Source organism: Mus caroli, chromosome 1 (assembly GCF_900094665.2).
Source record: "Mus caroli chromosome 1, CAROLI_EIJ_v1.1, whole genome shotgun sequence".
NCBI lineage: Eukaryota > Metazoa > Chordata > Mammalia > Rodentia > Muridae > Mus > Mus caroli.
The window spans coordinates 85401818-85418941 of NC_034570.1; the positions used below are offsets into that span (position 1 = coordinate 85401818).

Here is a 17124-nt window from a genome sequence, read left to right on the forward strand (position 1 = left end):
CAATTATTCAAGACTTCCTGGAAAACCGAGTCTAGGCTCTTAATGACTCAACTATAGTGCAGCTTTCAGCCCACCAGTCAGTCCCCTGATTCGAAATTAAGTACTAAATGAAAAAGCATCCCAAAGAGATGTTGGGCTATGTGGCTACTCCATTTTTTAAATAACCACAATAAAGAGTTAAGTGTCTTGCACCTCAAATCATGGTGCTGAGGCCTAGTGGAGCCAAGGTAACTGTGTCATGCCACAGCAGTAATTGCTGCTGATGCAGGAGCAGCCCAGCCTCTCACTGGGAGAAGGAGCAACTGTGTAGACTCTGAAGCAGCAGGTTATGGGTAAAAGCTTGGCCTGGCTGTTCCTCTTTAGGCAACGGGTACTTGACCTACTTAACTGCACAAACCGCATTTCCTCTGACTACCTTTTATCCAAGACCGAGAAAAAGGGGCCCAGAGGAGGGAAAAAAATATCAGAGCAGCCCTAATAGGTGGCAAACTGCAGTCTACAAGGTGTGAAGCCTCTTCATCTCCCTTCCTGTCTCTGTATGAAGCTTCTAGTCTTGATGAAATACATTTGGAGAAGACACAGAGAACAGCCCTTGGCTGACTTGGTCCTTCCTGGGAACTGGAAGAGCAGGCACCAGAAGGAGAGTGTCCTCTCCCTGTCCTCCTCATGGCATCGAATAATCGTGGAGCCGCAAGTCCACGTCCTGGTCACCATCCAGTCTACAAAACCATAGCCCGGCCATTTAAGGTTTCAAGGAATGCTCCAGACGCATTCCCTGGCCGTTTAGGATCCATAGCGTCTGAAGCCCAATCGTTTTGAGACAAATGCCCGAGCCCGGCAAGTTTCAACCCCAGTGACACCTCTGCCTCCCCAGAACAACGCAACCACCACCGCGACGGAAGGGTAACAACGCGATTCGCTGAGCCACTTCCTCACTGGCTCTTTCAGAAGACAGGGAGGAACCACCGCTTTGCCAAGTTCCTGCCTCACACCGGAAGGAGCGAAGCACGCTGGGAAGTAGACAACGCCTGTGATCAGCGATGTATGCTGGGAACGGCGCTGCATGCTGGGATAGCATTGACAAAGCGATCTAAACCAAAGTGACTTTTCAGCTTCCCGTGGTCGCTGAGACTTCGATTTCAAGGGGCTACAGCTGCGTTGTCTGGAGCACTAAAGCATACGGACATCAGGCTAGCACCGCCCAGTTAGAAACACGGGGACCACGCCCTCTTGCGAGAGCAGAACCTACCAGTCCTGCACGGCTCTGCGCAGCAGCTCGTGGGTGATTAGGCAGCTCTATCACATGACACAAGCACGGCTCCTGGTTGGCTCCAGCCGGGTTACCTAGACAACGGAGCTTGCGGCGCTAGGCTGCTCTGCACCAGTAGGTCTCCCGGGCTAAGCAGACACGGTTTGCAGTGAAGGCCGCGCACTCGCTCCCGGGCGGCGACCGAGTCCACGGGCCGCAGATGGGAGCCCAGGGCGCCGAAGATGCGGGCGGTCCGGGCCGAGACGCCGGCGCGGGAGCTCTTCCGGGACGCGGCATTCCCCGCCTCGGACTCCTCGCTCTTTTACAACTTGTCCACGCCTCTGGCCCAGTTTCGGGAGGACATCACTTGGAGACGACCCCAGGTGCAGCAGGTTCTCTGGCCTGGGCGGGTGTTGTGGATATGTTTCTCACGGAGGTGGACTCCGGGGTTAGCAGGACCTCGCTTTCAAGCCTATTCAGAAAAGGTGATAGCCAACCCTGAGAATTCAAATGAGGAGGACAGAAGCAATCGAAAGGCTTGTCTTTTAGATGTTATCTTGGGGTTTCTACTAAAATACACTCCTACCCAAAGTCAGGTAGTAGGGAGCTGTTTTGATATTAAGAAGGGATTAGAAGCAGTATTTCCAGCACCATCCCACCACCTAAGTTTTGTCGGGTGTAATTCAGCGCAATCTTTCTTGGCTTTGCACTTTGCTCTACATTTCTTCTAGTAGCTTTTGGCTTTGGGGTATGAACACCAAAAGGTAGCACAGAACACGGGGAGCGTTGTGCTTAACAACTGGGAAAACCTAAGGAGTTGCTTTTCAGGGCTCCCTTAAATGGCACAGGCAGGTGGAACTATGTATTGTTAGGTCCATGCATGCAACTCACAACAGTGTTACCCCTCATAGCCAGAAAGGGCTGTGGTAGGAGGGGTTTTGGTTATTGGGTTTTTTTTTTTTCCCTTGTTGCAGCTTAAATGGATGGATGTTCAAGCCTAGTGTTTTTGTTGGTGTTTTTTAGACGTGGCTTATCAGCAGAAAGACTACCGGGGGACAGCCTGTCCCACATGCATGTAGTGCTAACAGTGACAGCTGGCAGGGTTCCAGTCCTTGTGCTGCCTGCTTGGCACAGTGGTGTTGCTAAGCATCCTGGCTTTCTTGAGCAACACTGAGAGGCAAGGGAGAGAAAGAGCCCTGTTGGCCACGCCCTTGGAGTTTAGGTTTTGTTTTTACTTTAAAAGGGGGGTTTCAGAAGATGCGCCTAGTCCTACAGTGACTTGATGTGCGTGTGTGTTGGGGAGGCGTGGCACCCAGAGTGGGGCTTCCCCTTCTCAGAAGAGGAATGGTGAGTAGGGAGAGGACTTTCATGAGGGGTACTGGGAGGGGAGGAAGGGCTGAATTAGGTTATAAAGTGAATAAATAGATTTTTTTTAAAAAATGGATTTCGTATGGTGGCTCACAGCCATTTGTATGTCCAGTCTGAGGGGAATCCCGTGATCTCTTCTGGCCTCTGAAGGCACCACAGGCACATGGACACAGAGTCAAACAAAACACTCACACACAACATACAAGTAGGTGAACATGTTTTAGGTGTCAGGAGAGAATTAAGGGGTGAGTTTGTTGGAACTGCTCTTTGGTGACTAGGACACAGTATAGTGTCTTTTTGTTCTTTTCAGCACTTACTATTATATTGTAGCCATGTGAGTGTATCTATTTGTAATTGTAGCAACCATGGGGAACAAGACAGAAGAACAGTAGGGAAGAAGCTCGCTCCTGGGAGGGAGATGATGAACAGGGCACGATGGGGACTGCCCTTTTCAGTGGTGCTAGAAGTCAATGTTGACTTTCAGGTTAGCCTGACAGCTGGGTGGGTGGGCTTTGCAGTAGACAGCTTTGCGAATGCTTTGGGAGGAGTGGCTGTTTGAAGTAGAAGCCAGAGCAGGGATCGAGAGTGTTTTCTTGGGCTATTGAAATGGCCCTGCTGCTTGCTGAGCAGAAGGTAAGTTATTTACTAACAATGGTAATGGCCTAAGTGTGGACCCTGGGACCCACATGATGGAAAGAGAAAACTCATTGCAGTAAGTTAGCCTCTGCCCTCCATATTCACACTGTGTCATAGACAAACACACATGATTTATATAGATAGATTGGAAAAAAAAAAAAAGAATGAGTTCTTGCTTCCTGGCCAGAGTGATAGATGGGTGGTGGTCCTAAGCAGTGCCTGGCTTTCCTGCCTTGTCCAGGTGGAGTTGTCGGATAGATGGGTCAGAAGCTCAGGAAGAGCACGATAGGTGGGAGAGTCGGTTACAGTCCAGCTTAGAAGAGCCACTCAGGATCTGGAGGGAAGGAGTAGAAAAAGAGACTTGAGACTTAACCTTAAGCCTTAATGTGTAAATGTGCATGTGAGCACCCCGACAGGCAGTCAGCAACAGGTGAGATGCAGCAAGCAGTGACGGGAAAGGAGCAGAGGAGCCTGTGGCATCATGGAGCTACAGGGGGCTTCCATGCCCTTGAGGGTCGGGGGACAGCCATGAAAGTTACTAAAGGACAGGACATGCCTGTCGTATCTAACATCACACAGGTGAAATTGAGGCAGTGTTGGGGATGATTGACTTGCTGATAGTGAAGGGAGGGGCAGTAAGATTGGTCATTTCTCTGAGAAGCTGTCATTGAAGGGAGCCTAGGCAGGGAATACAGTGCTGCTAGCTATTAAAGATGGGAGATCTCTATCCCACTAGCGGGCTGGTGTGGTCTGCCTCCGGAATGGGATGCCTGAACAAGGAGAGGTAGCAAAAGGTGGGTGGGTGGCCAGTGGCTTTTATGAAGCAGAAGGACAGGTTGGTAGCTGAGGTGTCCAGGCAAGGGGAGTAAGAAGAGAGACAAGGCAGAAGGTATGTAGGATTGAACCTGCTAGACAAACAGTAGACTTTCTACAGTACAAAGGACCCATTTGATATTTGTCACCATAAATTTATAGAGTAGAGCTGATTTCTAAACTTATTTAAAAGGGTCCTCCAGAATTGAGGTCTTGCCATGGGAGAACTATAGCAAAGGAAGTGCTGAAGGACAGGGTGACAGAAGGACAGGGCGACAGAGAAGTAACCTCTCCTTCCATTTGGGGCCAGGAGCTCAGAGAATGAGAAAGTGCCTCCAGAGCCTGCCCTGGGTTCATGTGTTCTTAGCTTGAAGAGTAGCTGTAGGCGTGAGCTAACTCTGAATGGCTTGATTTCAGGAAATCTGTGCCACACCTCAGCTGTTTCCAGATAACCCATGGGAGGGACAGGTGAAGCAAGGGCTGCTGGGGGATTGCTGGTTCCTGTGTGCCTGCGCCGCCCTTCAGAAGAGTCAACACCTCCTGGACCAGGTACAGAGCCCACCTCAGCCTTCTTTCCACTCAGTTATTTCTAGTGCACAGCACAGGACATTCTTCCAGATCCAGGGCCTGCTGGGGCACATTTGTGTCTGTGCAGCATGGGTGGTGGGAAAGGTTAGGACACCAAGACAGTGACCCAAGTGCGTCCTGTCCACCAGACCGGAGCCACCCACACATGTGGGACACAAAACCAGGCCAACCTGGCAGGTAGAACAGGGTCAGCAGAGGCATTTTGTGTCTCTGGTTTGATTTTTTTTTTTAAACTTGATTGATTTCTTTCTATTTTTATTTTTTCATGCGTAAGTTTTAAATACCAACAGAGAAAAGGTGACTAAAACGGTCTTCTGATATGCAGTGCCGCATGTTTTAGGTTGGCTCATTGCTCGGTGTTTTCAGCTAAGGCAACAGTACTGGGGGGTGGGGATGGGGGTGGGGATGGGGGTGGGGGGTTACCCATTTGTGACTCTGTCCTGTCCCGAGCCCTGGGTTAAGCTTGTCCCTGTTGCTTCCTCCCCATCCAGCCTTGTTGGCATCTAACTTCTCTGTAAAGGAAGGCACTGATGCTGTCGTCATCATAGCTCCTGTGTGTCTGAGTGTTGGAGCCAGCGCCACACCAAGTCTCCCTAGTCTAGAGCCTGCCCTTCTCTACTGACAGAAGCTAGCAATGGGTGTAGCTGGCCAGTGACTGGCCAGTTTGGGGCACTTGGCTTTGAGAAACAAGAAGAGCTATTAGGCCAGTAGGTTATGGAAGCCGTGTGTGGTGGTACATGCCTTTGGTGGATCTCTTAGTTCAAGGCCAGCCTGGTCTACAGAGTGAGTTCCAGAACAGCCCAAGCTACACTGAGAAACCCTATCTCCAAAATCCAAACCAAACCAACCTCCCCCCCGCAAAAAAAAAAAAAAATTGGGTTACTCCTGTCTACCAAAGCTTTGGATTCAGGTCAAATGCTTATTTGGGGCAGTGAAACGTTGTTGGCTATAAGCTTTGGGGACATGAGTTATTTATATGAAAAGCTAGACTTTGTATTGGTGTGACATGGACATAAGATGTGACATCTAACAGAGCAGAGCCCTTTGCTCTTAGCAGGTGCTCATAGAGCTTCTGCCAAGACTGCATTGTTAGGACACTGAGTAATACAGGTGACGGTGGCTCTCAGGTGGACCCTCTCTCAGGTGACCCCTCAAGTGTCTGCAGTGCTTCTGTGGAGGCTGCCCTGTTGGGATGCTGAGGAACACACTGATGCTGATCCCATGCTATCTGTCTGGCCTCTCCTGTGTGTTAGGTCTTCCCTCCAGGACAGCCAGGCTGGTCTGACCAGAAATACCAAGGCTTCTTCACCTGTCGGATTTGGCAGTTTGGACACTGGAAGGAAGTGACCATAGATGATCGTCTGCCTTGTCTTGCCGGGAGACTCTGCTTTTCCCGGTGCCAGAGAGAGGATGTGTTCTGGCTTCCCTTACTGGAAAAGGCCTATGCTAAGTATGTACGATACAGAAGTGATGGGGTCAGCCAGGCTGGGTGGCTTCAGCACCAAGTTGCCTCCATGAGGCCCATCTCACCTCTCCTGGGCTGCAGAGTCCTATGTGTTCCTCAGGGTCCAGCAGCCAGTCCTGTGGGTCCTGACATGGACACTGGTTTTAGGACTATGGTATGCCCTCCCTGCCACTCTTTCCCTTCCCGTATTTCCCAGCACTCCACAGAAAGGTCCCCTCATTTCTCAGCCCCAGTGCAAAGATGCCCTCATGTATGTTTCTAGACATTCAACACAAGGAGTTTGTTGCCCTGTTTCAGGGGAGGGAGGAGCCTGGCATGGAACAGCGCTTGCTTGTTCCAGCCCTGCTCTCTCAGCACTCCCTCTACCTGGGGTGTGCATTTTGCACAGGAGACTGGCAGCTTGCTGGGCAGGTGTCTGAGCAGAGGGACTCAGAAAGCTAGCAGAATGTCATCCTTGGGACTATGGGGTTTGAACTTAGGATGGAGCCTCTTTGTCCCTTTGCCTTGTGTTTCGCTGCCCACACTAGAGAAGGGATGAGTCTGAACCTGGGCAGAAAACAGCAGGGATATGGCAAATGCTGACGTTTATGGCTGGGTGAAGATGTGACACAAAGCAGAGAGGCCATGAGAGAGGCGATCAGGGTGCCGTGAGAGGGTGGTTGGGTACTTTGGGGTGCGATGGATTGTGGGAATAGGACAGCCAAGAATCTCAGTGACAAGGTCATACTTCCTGTGCTTATTGGTTCCCCAGGGTCCATGGATCGTATGAGCACCTGTGGGCTGGGCAAGTGGCAGATGCCCTGGTGGATCTCACTGGAAGCCTGGCAGAAAGGTGGAGCCTGAAGGATGTAATGAAAGCCAGCGGCCAGCAGGACAGGCCCAGTGGTGGGGAGCACAGAACTTGTCGGCAGCTACTCCACCTGAAGGACCGGTGTCTAATCAGCTGCTCTGTGCTTAGCCCCAGAGCAGGTACATGGCTACAACTCCCTCCACCATTAGCTTGTTACAGAGAAGGAAATGAATCCTTGAGAGGCTGTCTTGGCTGTGTGTCCTCCTGTTACCCCTCCTCTAGAGAGAGGTTATCCTCTTTCTCCTAGACTAGTCCTTTCATGTAGGGCAAGGCGGGACCTACATCGTGTCCCCTGCTGCACACAGACAGCTTAGAAGCAGTAGCAAGAACAGCATCCAAGCTAGCCACACCATCACCCGTGCCCCAGTTGCTTACAAAGCAAAGTCCAAAGCCGTTTTTATCTTACTGACATATTAAGGTTCATGAGGAGAAATTTGTGTACAAAATAAAGAAAAAAGAAAAGCTCACCTAAATAGAACTACTGTAAACCACTTAGAACCTTCTAGTGTACTTCTTGAGTTTTTCCCTGAATGTATGCAGCCTTTTCTGGTTTTGTTGTATACCACTTTTACATAAATTGGAATCTCTCCCTCCACTGCTGGACCTGCTGTGGTTTTCTTGATCCTCCAGCAATGTTAAATAGTTCAGGTTTTTTTTTTTTTTTTTTTTGCTGCGTTTTGTTTTTTCTATTGTTGTTTTGGTTTTTGGGATTTTGGTTTTGTTTTTGTTTTTTGAGTTTCAGACTTGCTAAAAACTTAGGTTGTCAAGTGTTGAGACCGTTGTCACTTATTACATGTCTGGCCATATCTTTCTGATGCAATTTTCTATACACGTTTAAGAATATTTTTATGCAGCCGGGAGGTGGTGGTGCACGCCTTTAATCCCAGCACTCAGGAGGCAGAGGCAGGCGGATTTCTAAGTTCGAGGCCAGCCTGGTCTACAAAGTGAGTTCTGGGACAACCAGGGCTACACAGAGAAACCCTGTCTCGAAAAACCAAAAAAAAAAAAGAATATTTGTATGCTATAACTTAGGTTCAGAAATAGCACTAGGGCAGCGGTTCAGTCTGTACAGTGTTACTGCACAGCGCGAGGCCGTGAGTTGGACAGCCAGCACCCAAGTAAAAAGTCAGGCATGGTGATGTATACATGGAATTCCAGCTCTGAGGAAGTGGAGACAGGAGGGTGCCTGTGGCTTGCTGAGAGACCCCCGCCTCAAAATAAGGTGGGCAGCTCCTGAGGAACCACCCCATGTCTGTCTGCCAGCCCGCGCACACATGTGTATGTGCCCCACCCACACATACCCACATGTAAACACAAACAATAAAATATGAACAAAGAAATAATCCAGAACTAATCGGTAATCACACTGGCCAGACCAACAACTAAGAGTTGACAAAGCCCTGGTCTTTGATCCTCAGACAGATCCTGGGATTCAAGGGGAGGGCCAGGGTGTGTTCACTGCTGGCCATGCCGACTCCACCCAGCCTCCCTCCTGAGGTGGGAGCTAGCCATTGGCCATAAGACTCTGTTGGTGGTGTCAGTCCTAGTGTGGGGGGAAGCTGATTCTTGAATTTTGGAGAACTCCTTTCTCTGGCAAAGAGCTCCTGGGACCCACTGAAGTGTCAAGGGCTGGAACTAAAAGGGACACCAAGAAGGAGCTGCAGAGTCCTTGGAACTAGAGCTGTGGCCACATAGGCCTTCCTGCCCTTTTTCTGGCTTCCACCCTCCTGGAATAGCACTGTTCTCCTCTTCCATGGCAGGGCCCTTTGTCCTGTGGTCTCTGGCCAGGTGGAATTCCTCTTGGCCTCAAGTCCTCAACATGACAGTCAGATGGTCTCACACCCATGGTGGGAACTGAGGCCCAGAGGAGGGAATGCTGTGTGCAGCATCGAATCCTGGTGGTAGAGAGCCAAGGCCAACATCAGCCCTCAGCACAGAATGCCAGTGAGCACTGCAAGTAGCTGGCCTGGCGCCTTAGCACTATGGAGACCCAGAGCATCTTCCACGGGCAGGGAAGCAGGAATCTGTATGTCCTGTCCAGTTTGGGGACATGGTGATGCAGGTCTTACACACGACTGGGCTGTTCTCATAGGTGCCAGGGAACTCGGGGAGTTCCATGCCTTCATCATCTCAGATCTGCAGGAGCTCAGGAGTCGGACTGGCCAGGGTATCCTCCTGCTGCGGATTCACAACCCCTGGGGCCGGCGTTGTTGGCAGGGCCTCTGGAGAGAAGGGTAAGTACCAGGCTGCACGTGGGAAGAGGGGTGGGTATCCTGGGGCATCCATGCCGCATTGCTCTGCTCCCCATTTGTGTCATGTCTAGCTGCCAGGATGGTGCTTGCCTTCCCGTAGGAAAGCTCGCTCTGCACTCATTTGTGTATCAAAGTGCTTGCTTTTTCTAGGTCTTGGAAGAACTAGGGTCATGTAACTTTTTTTTATGGGGTTTTACCTTGGGTATGTATAGGATAGTGAATGCTTTTTGTTGCATAGGGGTTTGAGGGTGACCCACAGCTGAAGTCCTCAGCTCAGTTTTAAGACCCAACTAAGCCAGGACCCCTTTGAGGCTTGGGAGCACTGAGGCTCTTGGACCCCAACTACCCTCTGTGTGCAGGCTGGGTCTAGTGTCACTAAACTGAGCAGCGCTCCAGTCAACCCAATAGCTCCTTCAGAGACTAAAGGGTCAGACTCGGCTGTGATAGCCTTAAGAAGGCAGCTTCTTTCCGGTGTGGGGTCCTCCTGGTAAGGAAAGGTTCTGAGGGACAGCCAGCACATAGGACGCATCTTCTATAGGACACTTAGTAACAGAGTTTACAGTGCAGTGTATGGCAAAAGTTTGAGGCTCTCCACCCCAGGCCCCTTCCCCAGGGTCCCACTGCCTTATTTACCAGTTGATAATACATCTTGAGCTTGCACTGAAATGAGATTTCCTGCAGAGGTGAAGGGTGGAACCAGGTAGAGCCAGCTAAGGAGTCTGAGCTGCTGGCCCAACTCCAGGAAGGAGAGTTCTGGGTAGAGGAAGAGGAGTTCCTCAGGGAGTTTGATGAGGTCACCATCGGCTACCCAGTCACAGAGGCCGGCCACCTACAGAGTCTCCACACAGGTAGGGCTGCCAGCAGGAGTGGACTGTCCTCTGTGAAGCCAGGAGCCTGCATGGGCTGGCACAGCAGGGACGGGTACCGTCCTTTCTGCCTGATTGACTGACTGGGGGTTTGGAGGTGGGAGCGGGTGTGATTCTCAGAGGGTGAGCTGACTGCCACTGGTCTGCTTACCTCAGCCTGTGGCTACAGCAGAGCCAGCTCAGTCCTCTCGGCTGACACGTGTGTTCTCCCACTCACTAGAGAGGGTGCTGTGCCATACACGGACACTGCCTGGTGCCTGGGTGACAGGGCAGTCAGCAGGAGGCTGCCGGAACAACAGTTGCTTTCCCTGCAACCCCAAGTTCTGGTTACGGCTCTTGGAGCCCAGCGAGGTGTGTGTGGCTGTTCTTCAGAGACCCCGGAGGCGTTTAGTGAGCCAGACTCGGGCACTGGCGGGTGCCAGCCCTGCACCGGTGAACCTCCCAGGCAAAGATTACCAGGCTGTGGGCCTGCACATCTGGAAGGTAACTGCATCTGCTGGGCCCAGGAGCTCCCACCCTTGGCTATTGATTCCTTTTCCCATGTTCTTTGGCATCAAACACCTCTGATAGAGCAACGGAAGCAGCTGATTCAAAGTCCACCCACCCCACCGCAGAGGTGGAGGCTAGCTTGATCTCTACAGTCCCCATCTTCCCAAGGGAAGAGTTTCCCATTATACTAGGGCTGCTGCTTGCCTTGTGTACCCCACCTAGCTGCCTTCCTGGTTCCTCCATTACAGCCTGTATGTGTATAGGGTTATTTTATGGTCAGGCTGAGACATTTGGTCAGTTTTACAAACTAGTATCTATTTCCTAGAACAGGTAGGTCAGGAACTGCTCTTTGCTTACTCAGTGGCTGTATTTTAATCTTGTGTATCTTGATACCATGTGACAAGTCTCACCACTGTTCATTGACCCTTTTTTGAGTGGGGGCCTATGTCATGGTCCTTTCCTCTTGCAAAAAGAAGTTACTGGAAAGTACCTTCTCCAGCATCCCCCGGGCTGCCCTGGCCATGGGCCTTTTTGAACATGGTTCTGGATTTGCCTATTTTGACCCTCTGAAGGAAGCCCTAGGTCTTTGGCATCCTCACCTGGCTCAAGAGGATGGATGCTATGTGCTCTGTAGGCTTAGATTTTTCAGAGCAGGGAGGAGCAGGGAGCAGAGGTCCAGTGCCTGGGTGTGACTCTCAGCCTCCCACCTCCATTCATGCAGGTAGAGAAACGGAAGATCAGCCTGCCCAGAGTCCTGTCTGCACCCCCTGTGGCTGGCACTGCGTGCCATGCGTATGATCGTGAGATCCACTTGCGTTGTGAGCTCTCACCAGGCTACTACCTGGCTGTCCCTAGCACCTTTTTGAAGGATGTGCCAGGGCAGTTCCTGCTCAGAGTCTTCTCCACTGGGAAAATCTCCCTCAGGTAAGGAGCCAGTGCTAGCTAGGCCTGGGGAGGAGCTAGGGTGTGCTCAGTGTGAGGGTAGGACTTGGGCAGGTTCCTTTGGACCAGGCTGCCAGTACCCTCTGTGTATCGTCCTGCAGTGCTGTCAGGCTGGCCACCAAGGATGCATCGCCTGGATCAGCCCTGCCTGCAGGCGAGTGGGAGACTGTGCAGTTGCGGGGCTGCTGGAGAGCTGGCCAGACAGCTGGGGGCAGCAGGAACTTTGCCTCCTACCCCTGCAATCCCTGCCTCCCCTTCTCCGTTCCTGAGGGTGCTGGCCCCCGCTACATCCGTATCACCCTGCAGCAACACTGCCGGCTCAGTGACAGCCAGCTGCACCCCATTGGTTTCCATGTCTTTCAGGTGAGTTAGGTTTGAGGGGAGGTCCGCGACTGTGACACAGAGGCTGGCTTCTGTCATTTGGGCCTGGTGGTCCAGCTAGCTGGCCTCATGAAAGACTCATTGCATGTTTCACAAAGACTATTCACTGAGGTCATTTGGGGTAGCTCACCTCACTCCAAATACCCTCCCTGTATGAGGTCATTCCATCCACTGCATGCCTCCTACCTGTGACCCTGGCTGGGCTCTGGACTTCTCTAGGGGTTCTGAGGGAGAAGCCCAGTCTCACCCTGAGGTGATGTGGCCCCAGGCAGTTACTGTAGAGAGGCCTCGCTCACTTACACCACATGCTGTAGTCACACTCCTTGGGCAGTCTCACAGCCCATCCTTCCCATGTCACTCAGTTCCAAGTGGGATTGGCAAGAGCTGTTGTATAATGGGATCAGGTAGAGCAGGGCAGAAGTCTGGCCTCAGTTGGAAAGGCTGTAGACTCGAGAAGGGCAAGAAGGAGGAGAGACCTGTACTTGGCCACTGCCAGTAGCAGGACAGCTTGGTGGTCAGGCGCTACAGCCACAGTCAACAAGCCCAGAAGATTCCAGATAGATATTTGCATGGTTGAGGCAAAGCTCTTTCAAGTCTGGCTCAGGACTTCAAGACACATGCTCTGGGAACTGTACTTTGAGGCTGTTAACCCCGGGGCAGTCATAGGTAATGGAAGAGAGGCCACCAAAGGGCCTGAGCGTGTGGGTTCTGTGCTGGCCTAGGGGCTTGCTTACACAGTTTCCCTGCCAGGCTGCTGTGGATAGGGAAGGTTCAGTGAGTCCCAGGTCCCCCCAGGCTGCTTCTTCATTACTTCCACCTCGTATCCGGCAGCCGGGAACACACCGATCAAAGTTTTAGTTGGAGAAGGGGAGGAGAGAGAAGTGCTGTGCTAGAGGTCAAGGGTCATGGGCTGCAGACTCCATGGTGGCAATGAGGCTTCCGATCCCATGAGGCCATATCCACTTTGGGCCTTCACATCACAGTGGTCATTGACAGAGGGTGTGTTGGGCTACAGCAGGATTCACTGTTCTGAGTGGAAACATGTATACCTGGAATGCAGGTGACATGGCCAGGAGAGACCAGGATTTTTTCATTAAGAAAGTTCTGTTGAGGGCTGTCGGTACATCCCAGAAAGTTGGACTCCTTGAATCTTGAGTCAGGCCACCTGAAACTCCAAATAGAGTGCCCCTGCCCAGGGCCCATCCAGTACTCTTGAGTGCTTTTATGTAGGGGCCTGGTTAGTGTGTGTGAAAATCTGATGTTCTTCAGGGTCGGGTACCACTGGCAGGGCCTTTGACAAGGGTGTCCTGGCTCCATGGCTCTTCTCCTTAGCATAGTGGTTCCATGGCTCGAGGATTGAGAACATCAGGTATACCAGCTGAGCCAGGGCAGTACTCCCTTAGCTGGTGCTGTGCAGAGTGAGAGCAAACCATGCCACCCTGAATGGGCCTCCATGCCAATTGCACTGTTGCCCAGGTTCCAGCAGACGGTGAGAACCAGGACGCGTGTTCCCTGCTGCTCCAGGAGCCACTGCTAAGCTGTGTACCACATTGCTATGCCCAGGAAGTGAGCCGCCTCTGCCTCCTTTCTGTGGGGAACTACAGGATTGTTCCCTCCACCTACCTGCCAGATACAGAGGGTACCTTCACGGTAACCATAGCAACCAGAATCGATAGGTAGGTCTCCAGGCCTTGGAGGCTAGCAGGGGTCAAGGCCCACAGCATTGTAACTTTCTTCCCTACGAGCCTTGTGCTTGGCCTACATGTCCAGGCTCTTGCCTTTCTAGCAGAGCCAAGAAGTGGGCCCGTGGACTTTAAGACTCCCTGCTGGTCTAAGCCTGGGAGTAGGGCCTGGGTCTGGTGGGAGGTCTGTCTGTAAGGCAGTTTTGGGAGATGACTAGATATTCTCTCCACAGGCAGTCCATCCACAGCCAGGAGATGCTGGGCCAGCTGCTCCAGGAGGTTTGTATGTGGTACCCTTGCCTCGCTTGGCTCTCCTGCCCACGTCTGCTTGGTGGTCTGGGTTTTAATTCCCTCACCCTCCTCCCAGTAGCCTTGCTGCAAGTGGCCTCTGAGATAAACGGTGCTGTGACACCCTCATAAAGAGCCACAGGATAGCCCTGGGAGCTGGGTTGTATCGTTCTCAGGTGGTGTCTGGAGGAACAGTGGGGAGCAAAGGGTGGGACCCAACTGTACCTTCTCCCCTGCAGGTCTCCTTTATGGCAGTGATGAAAGCCTGACACGAGAACCTGTGTGCCAGCCATGGCCAGAGTGGCTGCTGCCCCTGTGCCCAGCATCCAGGTGCATCTCCAGCCAGCCACAAGCCAGCTTCTCGTCAGCTCTGGGGGCTGGCTGTGGACCTTGGGGCTAAAATAGGGTGCTTTGTACTGGATTGAAGACATCTCGGGTCCAGTGGGTGCTGCAGGGTGGGGCTAGAACTCCCAAGTGGTGTCTTCATTCCTTAGTGAAGGCCAGGAGATTCCTGGGGCCCGGGTTTGCTGTGGAAAGCTTTGCGGGATCCACATACCCTTCTTGACTTTGGAAGCCTTACACTAGGCAGGCAGACTGTGACAAATGCTAAAACCTATTTATTACTTGAAATATTTTTGGAATGTGACTTTATAAATAAACATGAATAATTTATGGATTGGTCTTGTTCCAAAAAGCCCAAGGCCAAATTAACATTCTAGTAGCCAGCTTCGACTGGATGGATGGGTGCTGGGATGGGTGAGGGCGGCTTGGGCTCTGGAGGAGATGGGGAATGGGAAACAAAAGATTCTGGCAGTTGGCGATTTTGGCATCCTACTCTGGCCTCCCTGAACTGCAGTCTCACCTGGACTGTGACATTCAGTCCCAGTGATGTGCTCTAAGTGTAGCAGTCATTTCTCTAAGTCCCAGTTAGGCGGTTGCAGTCCGGGTGGCTGCAGTGAGTGGGCCTTCTGGACTTGCATAAGCTGATCTTGGCTGGACTGTTACTGCCACTCTTGTGTCCTACTGTAACAGGCTTGTGCATAGGCTGGACCCTTAGGCCTGTACGATGACAGAATGGTTCCCTGCCCAGTACACAACCATGGAGGAGAGGCCCAGAGTTTCTGGAGGAACTTGTGGTCATATTGATGTGGACAGCAAGTATGTCCTCTGTGGGCGGGACTTTGGACTAGGTTGAGGTGCTACCCATCCATGATTGGCTTGGTCAGATGTCTGGCTGATGGCCCTCTACATCACCTCTGTTAATACACCATAACGTCCCAGGGCAGCTATTTTTGGTGGCTCTATTATTAACAAGAGCTATCACCTGGCTTGTCTTTTGGAATTGGATCCTACAACCCATGGCATTTACCAAACCCTATAGTGTCCTGCAGAACTAGCTTAACTAGGGTTAGAGCAGGCCCGAGGGCTTGACAGGATGTAACCTGGTCGTTCCTTTGGAAGTAACCACTGAGGGCTCCAATCAAGCTGGACAGCAGCCACCTTCCGATCTATAGCTGCTCCCAGGGCCTCTGTCCCGGTCATCACAGCCCTCTTCTCGTCTCCAGCTACAGTGCTGAGTCTGCCATCATATCCCCTACCTGTGCACGTCTGTTCAACAGCATAGCAAGTAGCAATTGAACTAGACAGGACATTCACACTAGTCAGGGTCTGCTGTCCCCCCATTACCTGTGACAACCGGTTGTTCTTCCTGGGTAATTAGTAATTCAGTCCCGTGGCCTAGATAGTGTTTTTTCAGACTGAACCCCCTTTTCTGGAGGTGCACAGCAGAACGGGATCTGGGGCAGCTTATTTGCGGAGAAAGAACTCTCTCCCTAGAAGACACTTGGGCAGCCCCAACCTTATATTTAGGGTTTTTAGAGGTATGGAAGCAAAACCCCCTGGCCTTTGGGTTCTACCTGACTCTGTTGCCTGTGCAAGGCTGCCTCCCAGCTAAGGTAGGCCCTAAGGACCTGTTGATGTCCCACAACAGCCCTTCCCAGGGGTCCACTAGACTAACATGTTTATTATTGGCTGTCCCTTCCCCTCTCAACAGCATCTGTTTTGGTAGTAGCTCCAGTGACATCTCAGGAAGACTCTGAGGAAGGCTACTCTGCCTTACAGCTTGCAGGAAAGATCCTTAAAATGCCTCTCCCCTCAGGCTGCCCAAGGAACAGATCAAAGCCTCTATGAAGTGGGCTTTTCCCAGCTGACAGAGGTGTTAGAGATCTGCTGAGGGCTTGGAGGCAGCAGGAACCCCACACCCTTGCCCGGAATTCCACAGCACCATGCATCTTCACAAGTGTCACCACATGCTTGTCTTGGCTCTCGGAAGAGGCCTTTTGAGGGCTGCCATAGTACTGAACTATATTGCTCTTTGATGTGCATCACCCCCAATGACCTCCAGGAGGCGCAATTAAGCTGTGGGTCACTCTTTAAGATCATTGGGACATTTCAACTAGACCCTGCCTTCCATGGTCTGAGAAGTTCCAGGTGCCTAGCTGAGGCAGGGATGAAGAATAGGCACCAGGCTGTTGCTTCTCAGGGCAGCCCTGGTTTTGAAGGGTTAGCATAGACCACTGTGGACACCGAGAATGTCAAGGGCTGCCAAGGAGTGGCACTCCAAAGCTCTGGGCACCACCAAGATCTGAAAGTCTGCCTTCCCTTACTTGGCACCTTGGGAAGGTGTTTAGGACACAGGTGGAGACTCTATGAGGGGTTTTAGTGCTTGTGATGTTAGGGTCAAGAGCTCACTGCCCTTGGTATGCCAAGCCCTGTAGTGGCAGTTCCCACTGTCATCTGGCCTGCAGGACTAGCTTAACTAGGGTGGGAGCAGGCATTAGGGCTTGGCAGGATCTTGGTTGTCAACCTGACAGGAACTTGAGCCACCCAGGAACACCAAGAGTGTCTGTTTTCAGAAGGTTAACCGAACTAAGCAAAACCATGCTGAGTGTGGGGAGCACCATCTGGGGTCCCAGATGAATAAAAAGACACAAAGCAGAATACCAGAAGTTGTCTCTGCTTCCTGACTGCGGGTGCCCTGTGGCCAGCTGCCTTGTGTTCCCACTGCCTACTTCCCACCACGATGGACTGCATTACTTTTCGTGAACCAAAATAAACCCATCTAGTTATTTTAAATCAGGTATTTTGTCATAGCGATGAGAAAAGTAACTAATACAGTATCTTTATAGAAGGGACCTTAGAGGGTCCCCTTACCTCTCCCACTGTATGAGGCTGCAGCAAGATGACCAGGCATGA

The 17124-nt window shown here is 51.7% G+C and overlaps 1 protein-coding gene across 1 annotated transcript; it reads left to right on the forward strand.

Moving 5' to 3' along the window:
• Positions 1-993: 993 nt before the first annotated feature.
• On the forward strand, positions 994-14547 carry Capn10 (calpain 10). The gene is made up of 12 exons (XM_021158554.1): positions 994-1632; positions 4484-4615; positions 5908-6104; positions 6871-7088; positions 9062-9203; positions 9903-10069; positions 10308-10570; positions 11298-11500; positions 11620-11881; positions 13376-13575; positions 13815-13860; positions 14109-14547. The coding sequence occupies exons 1-12, from the start codon at positions 1492-1494 to the stop codon at positions 14136-14138; spliced, it is 2001 nt and encodes a 666-aa protein (XP_021014213.1). The 5' UTR covers positions 994-1491; the 3' UTR covers positions 14139-14547.
• The last annotated feature ends 2577 nt before the right edge of the window (positions 14548-17124 follow it).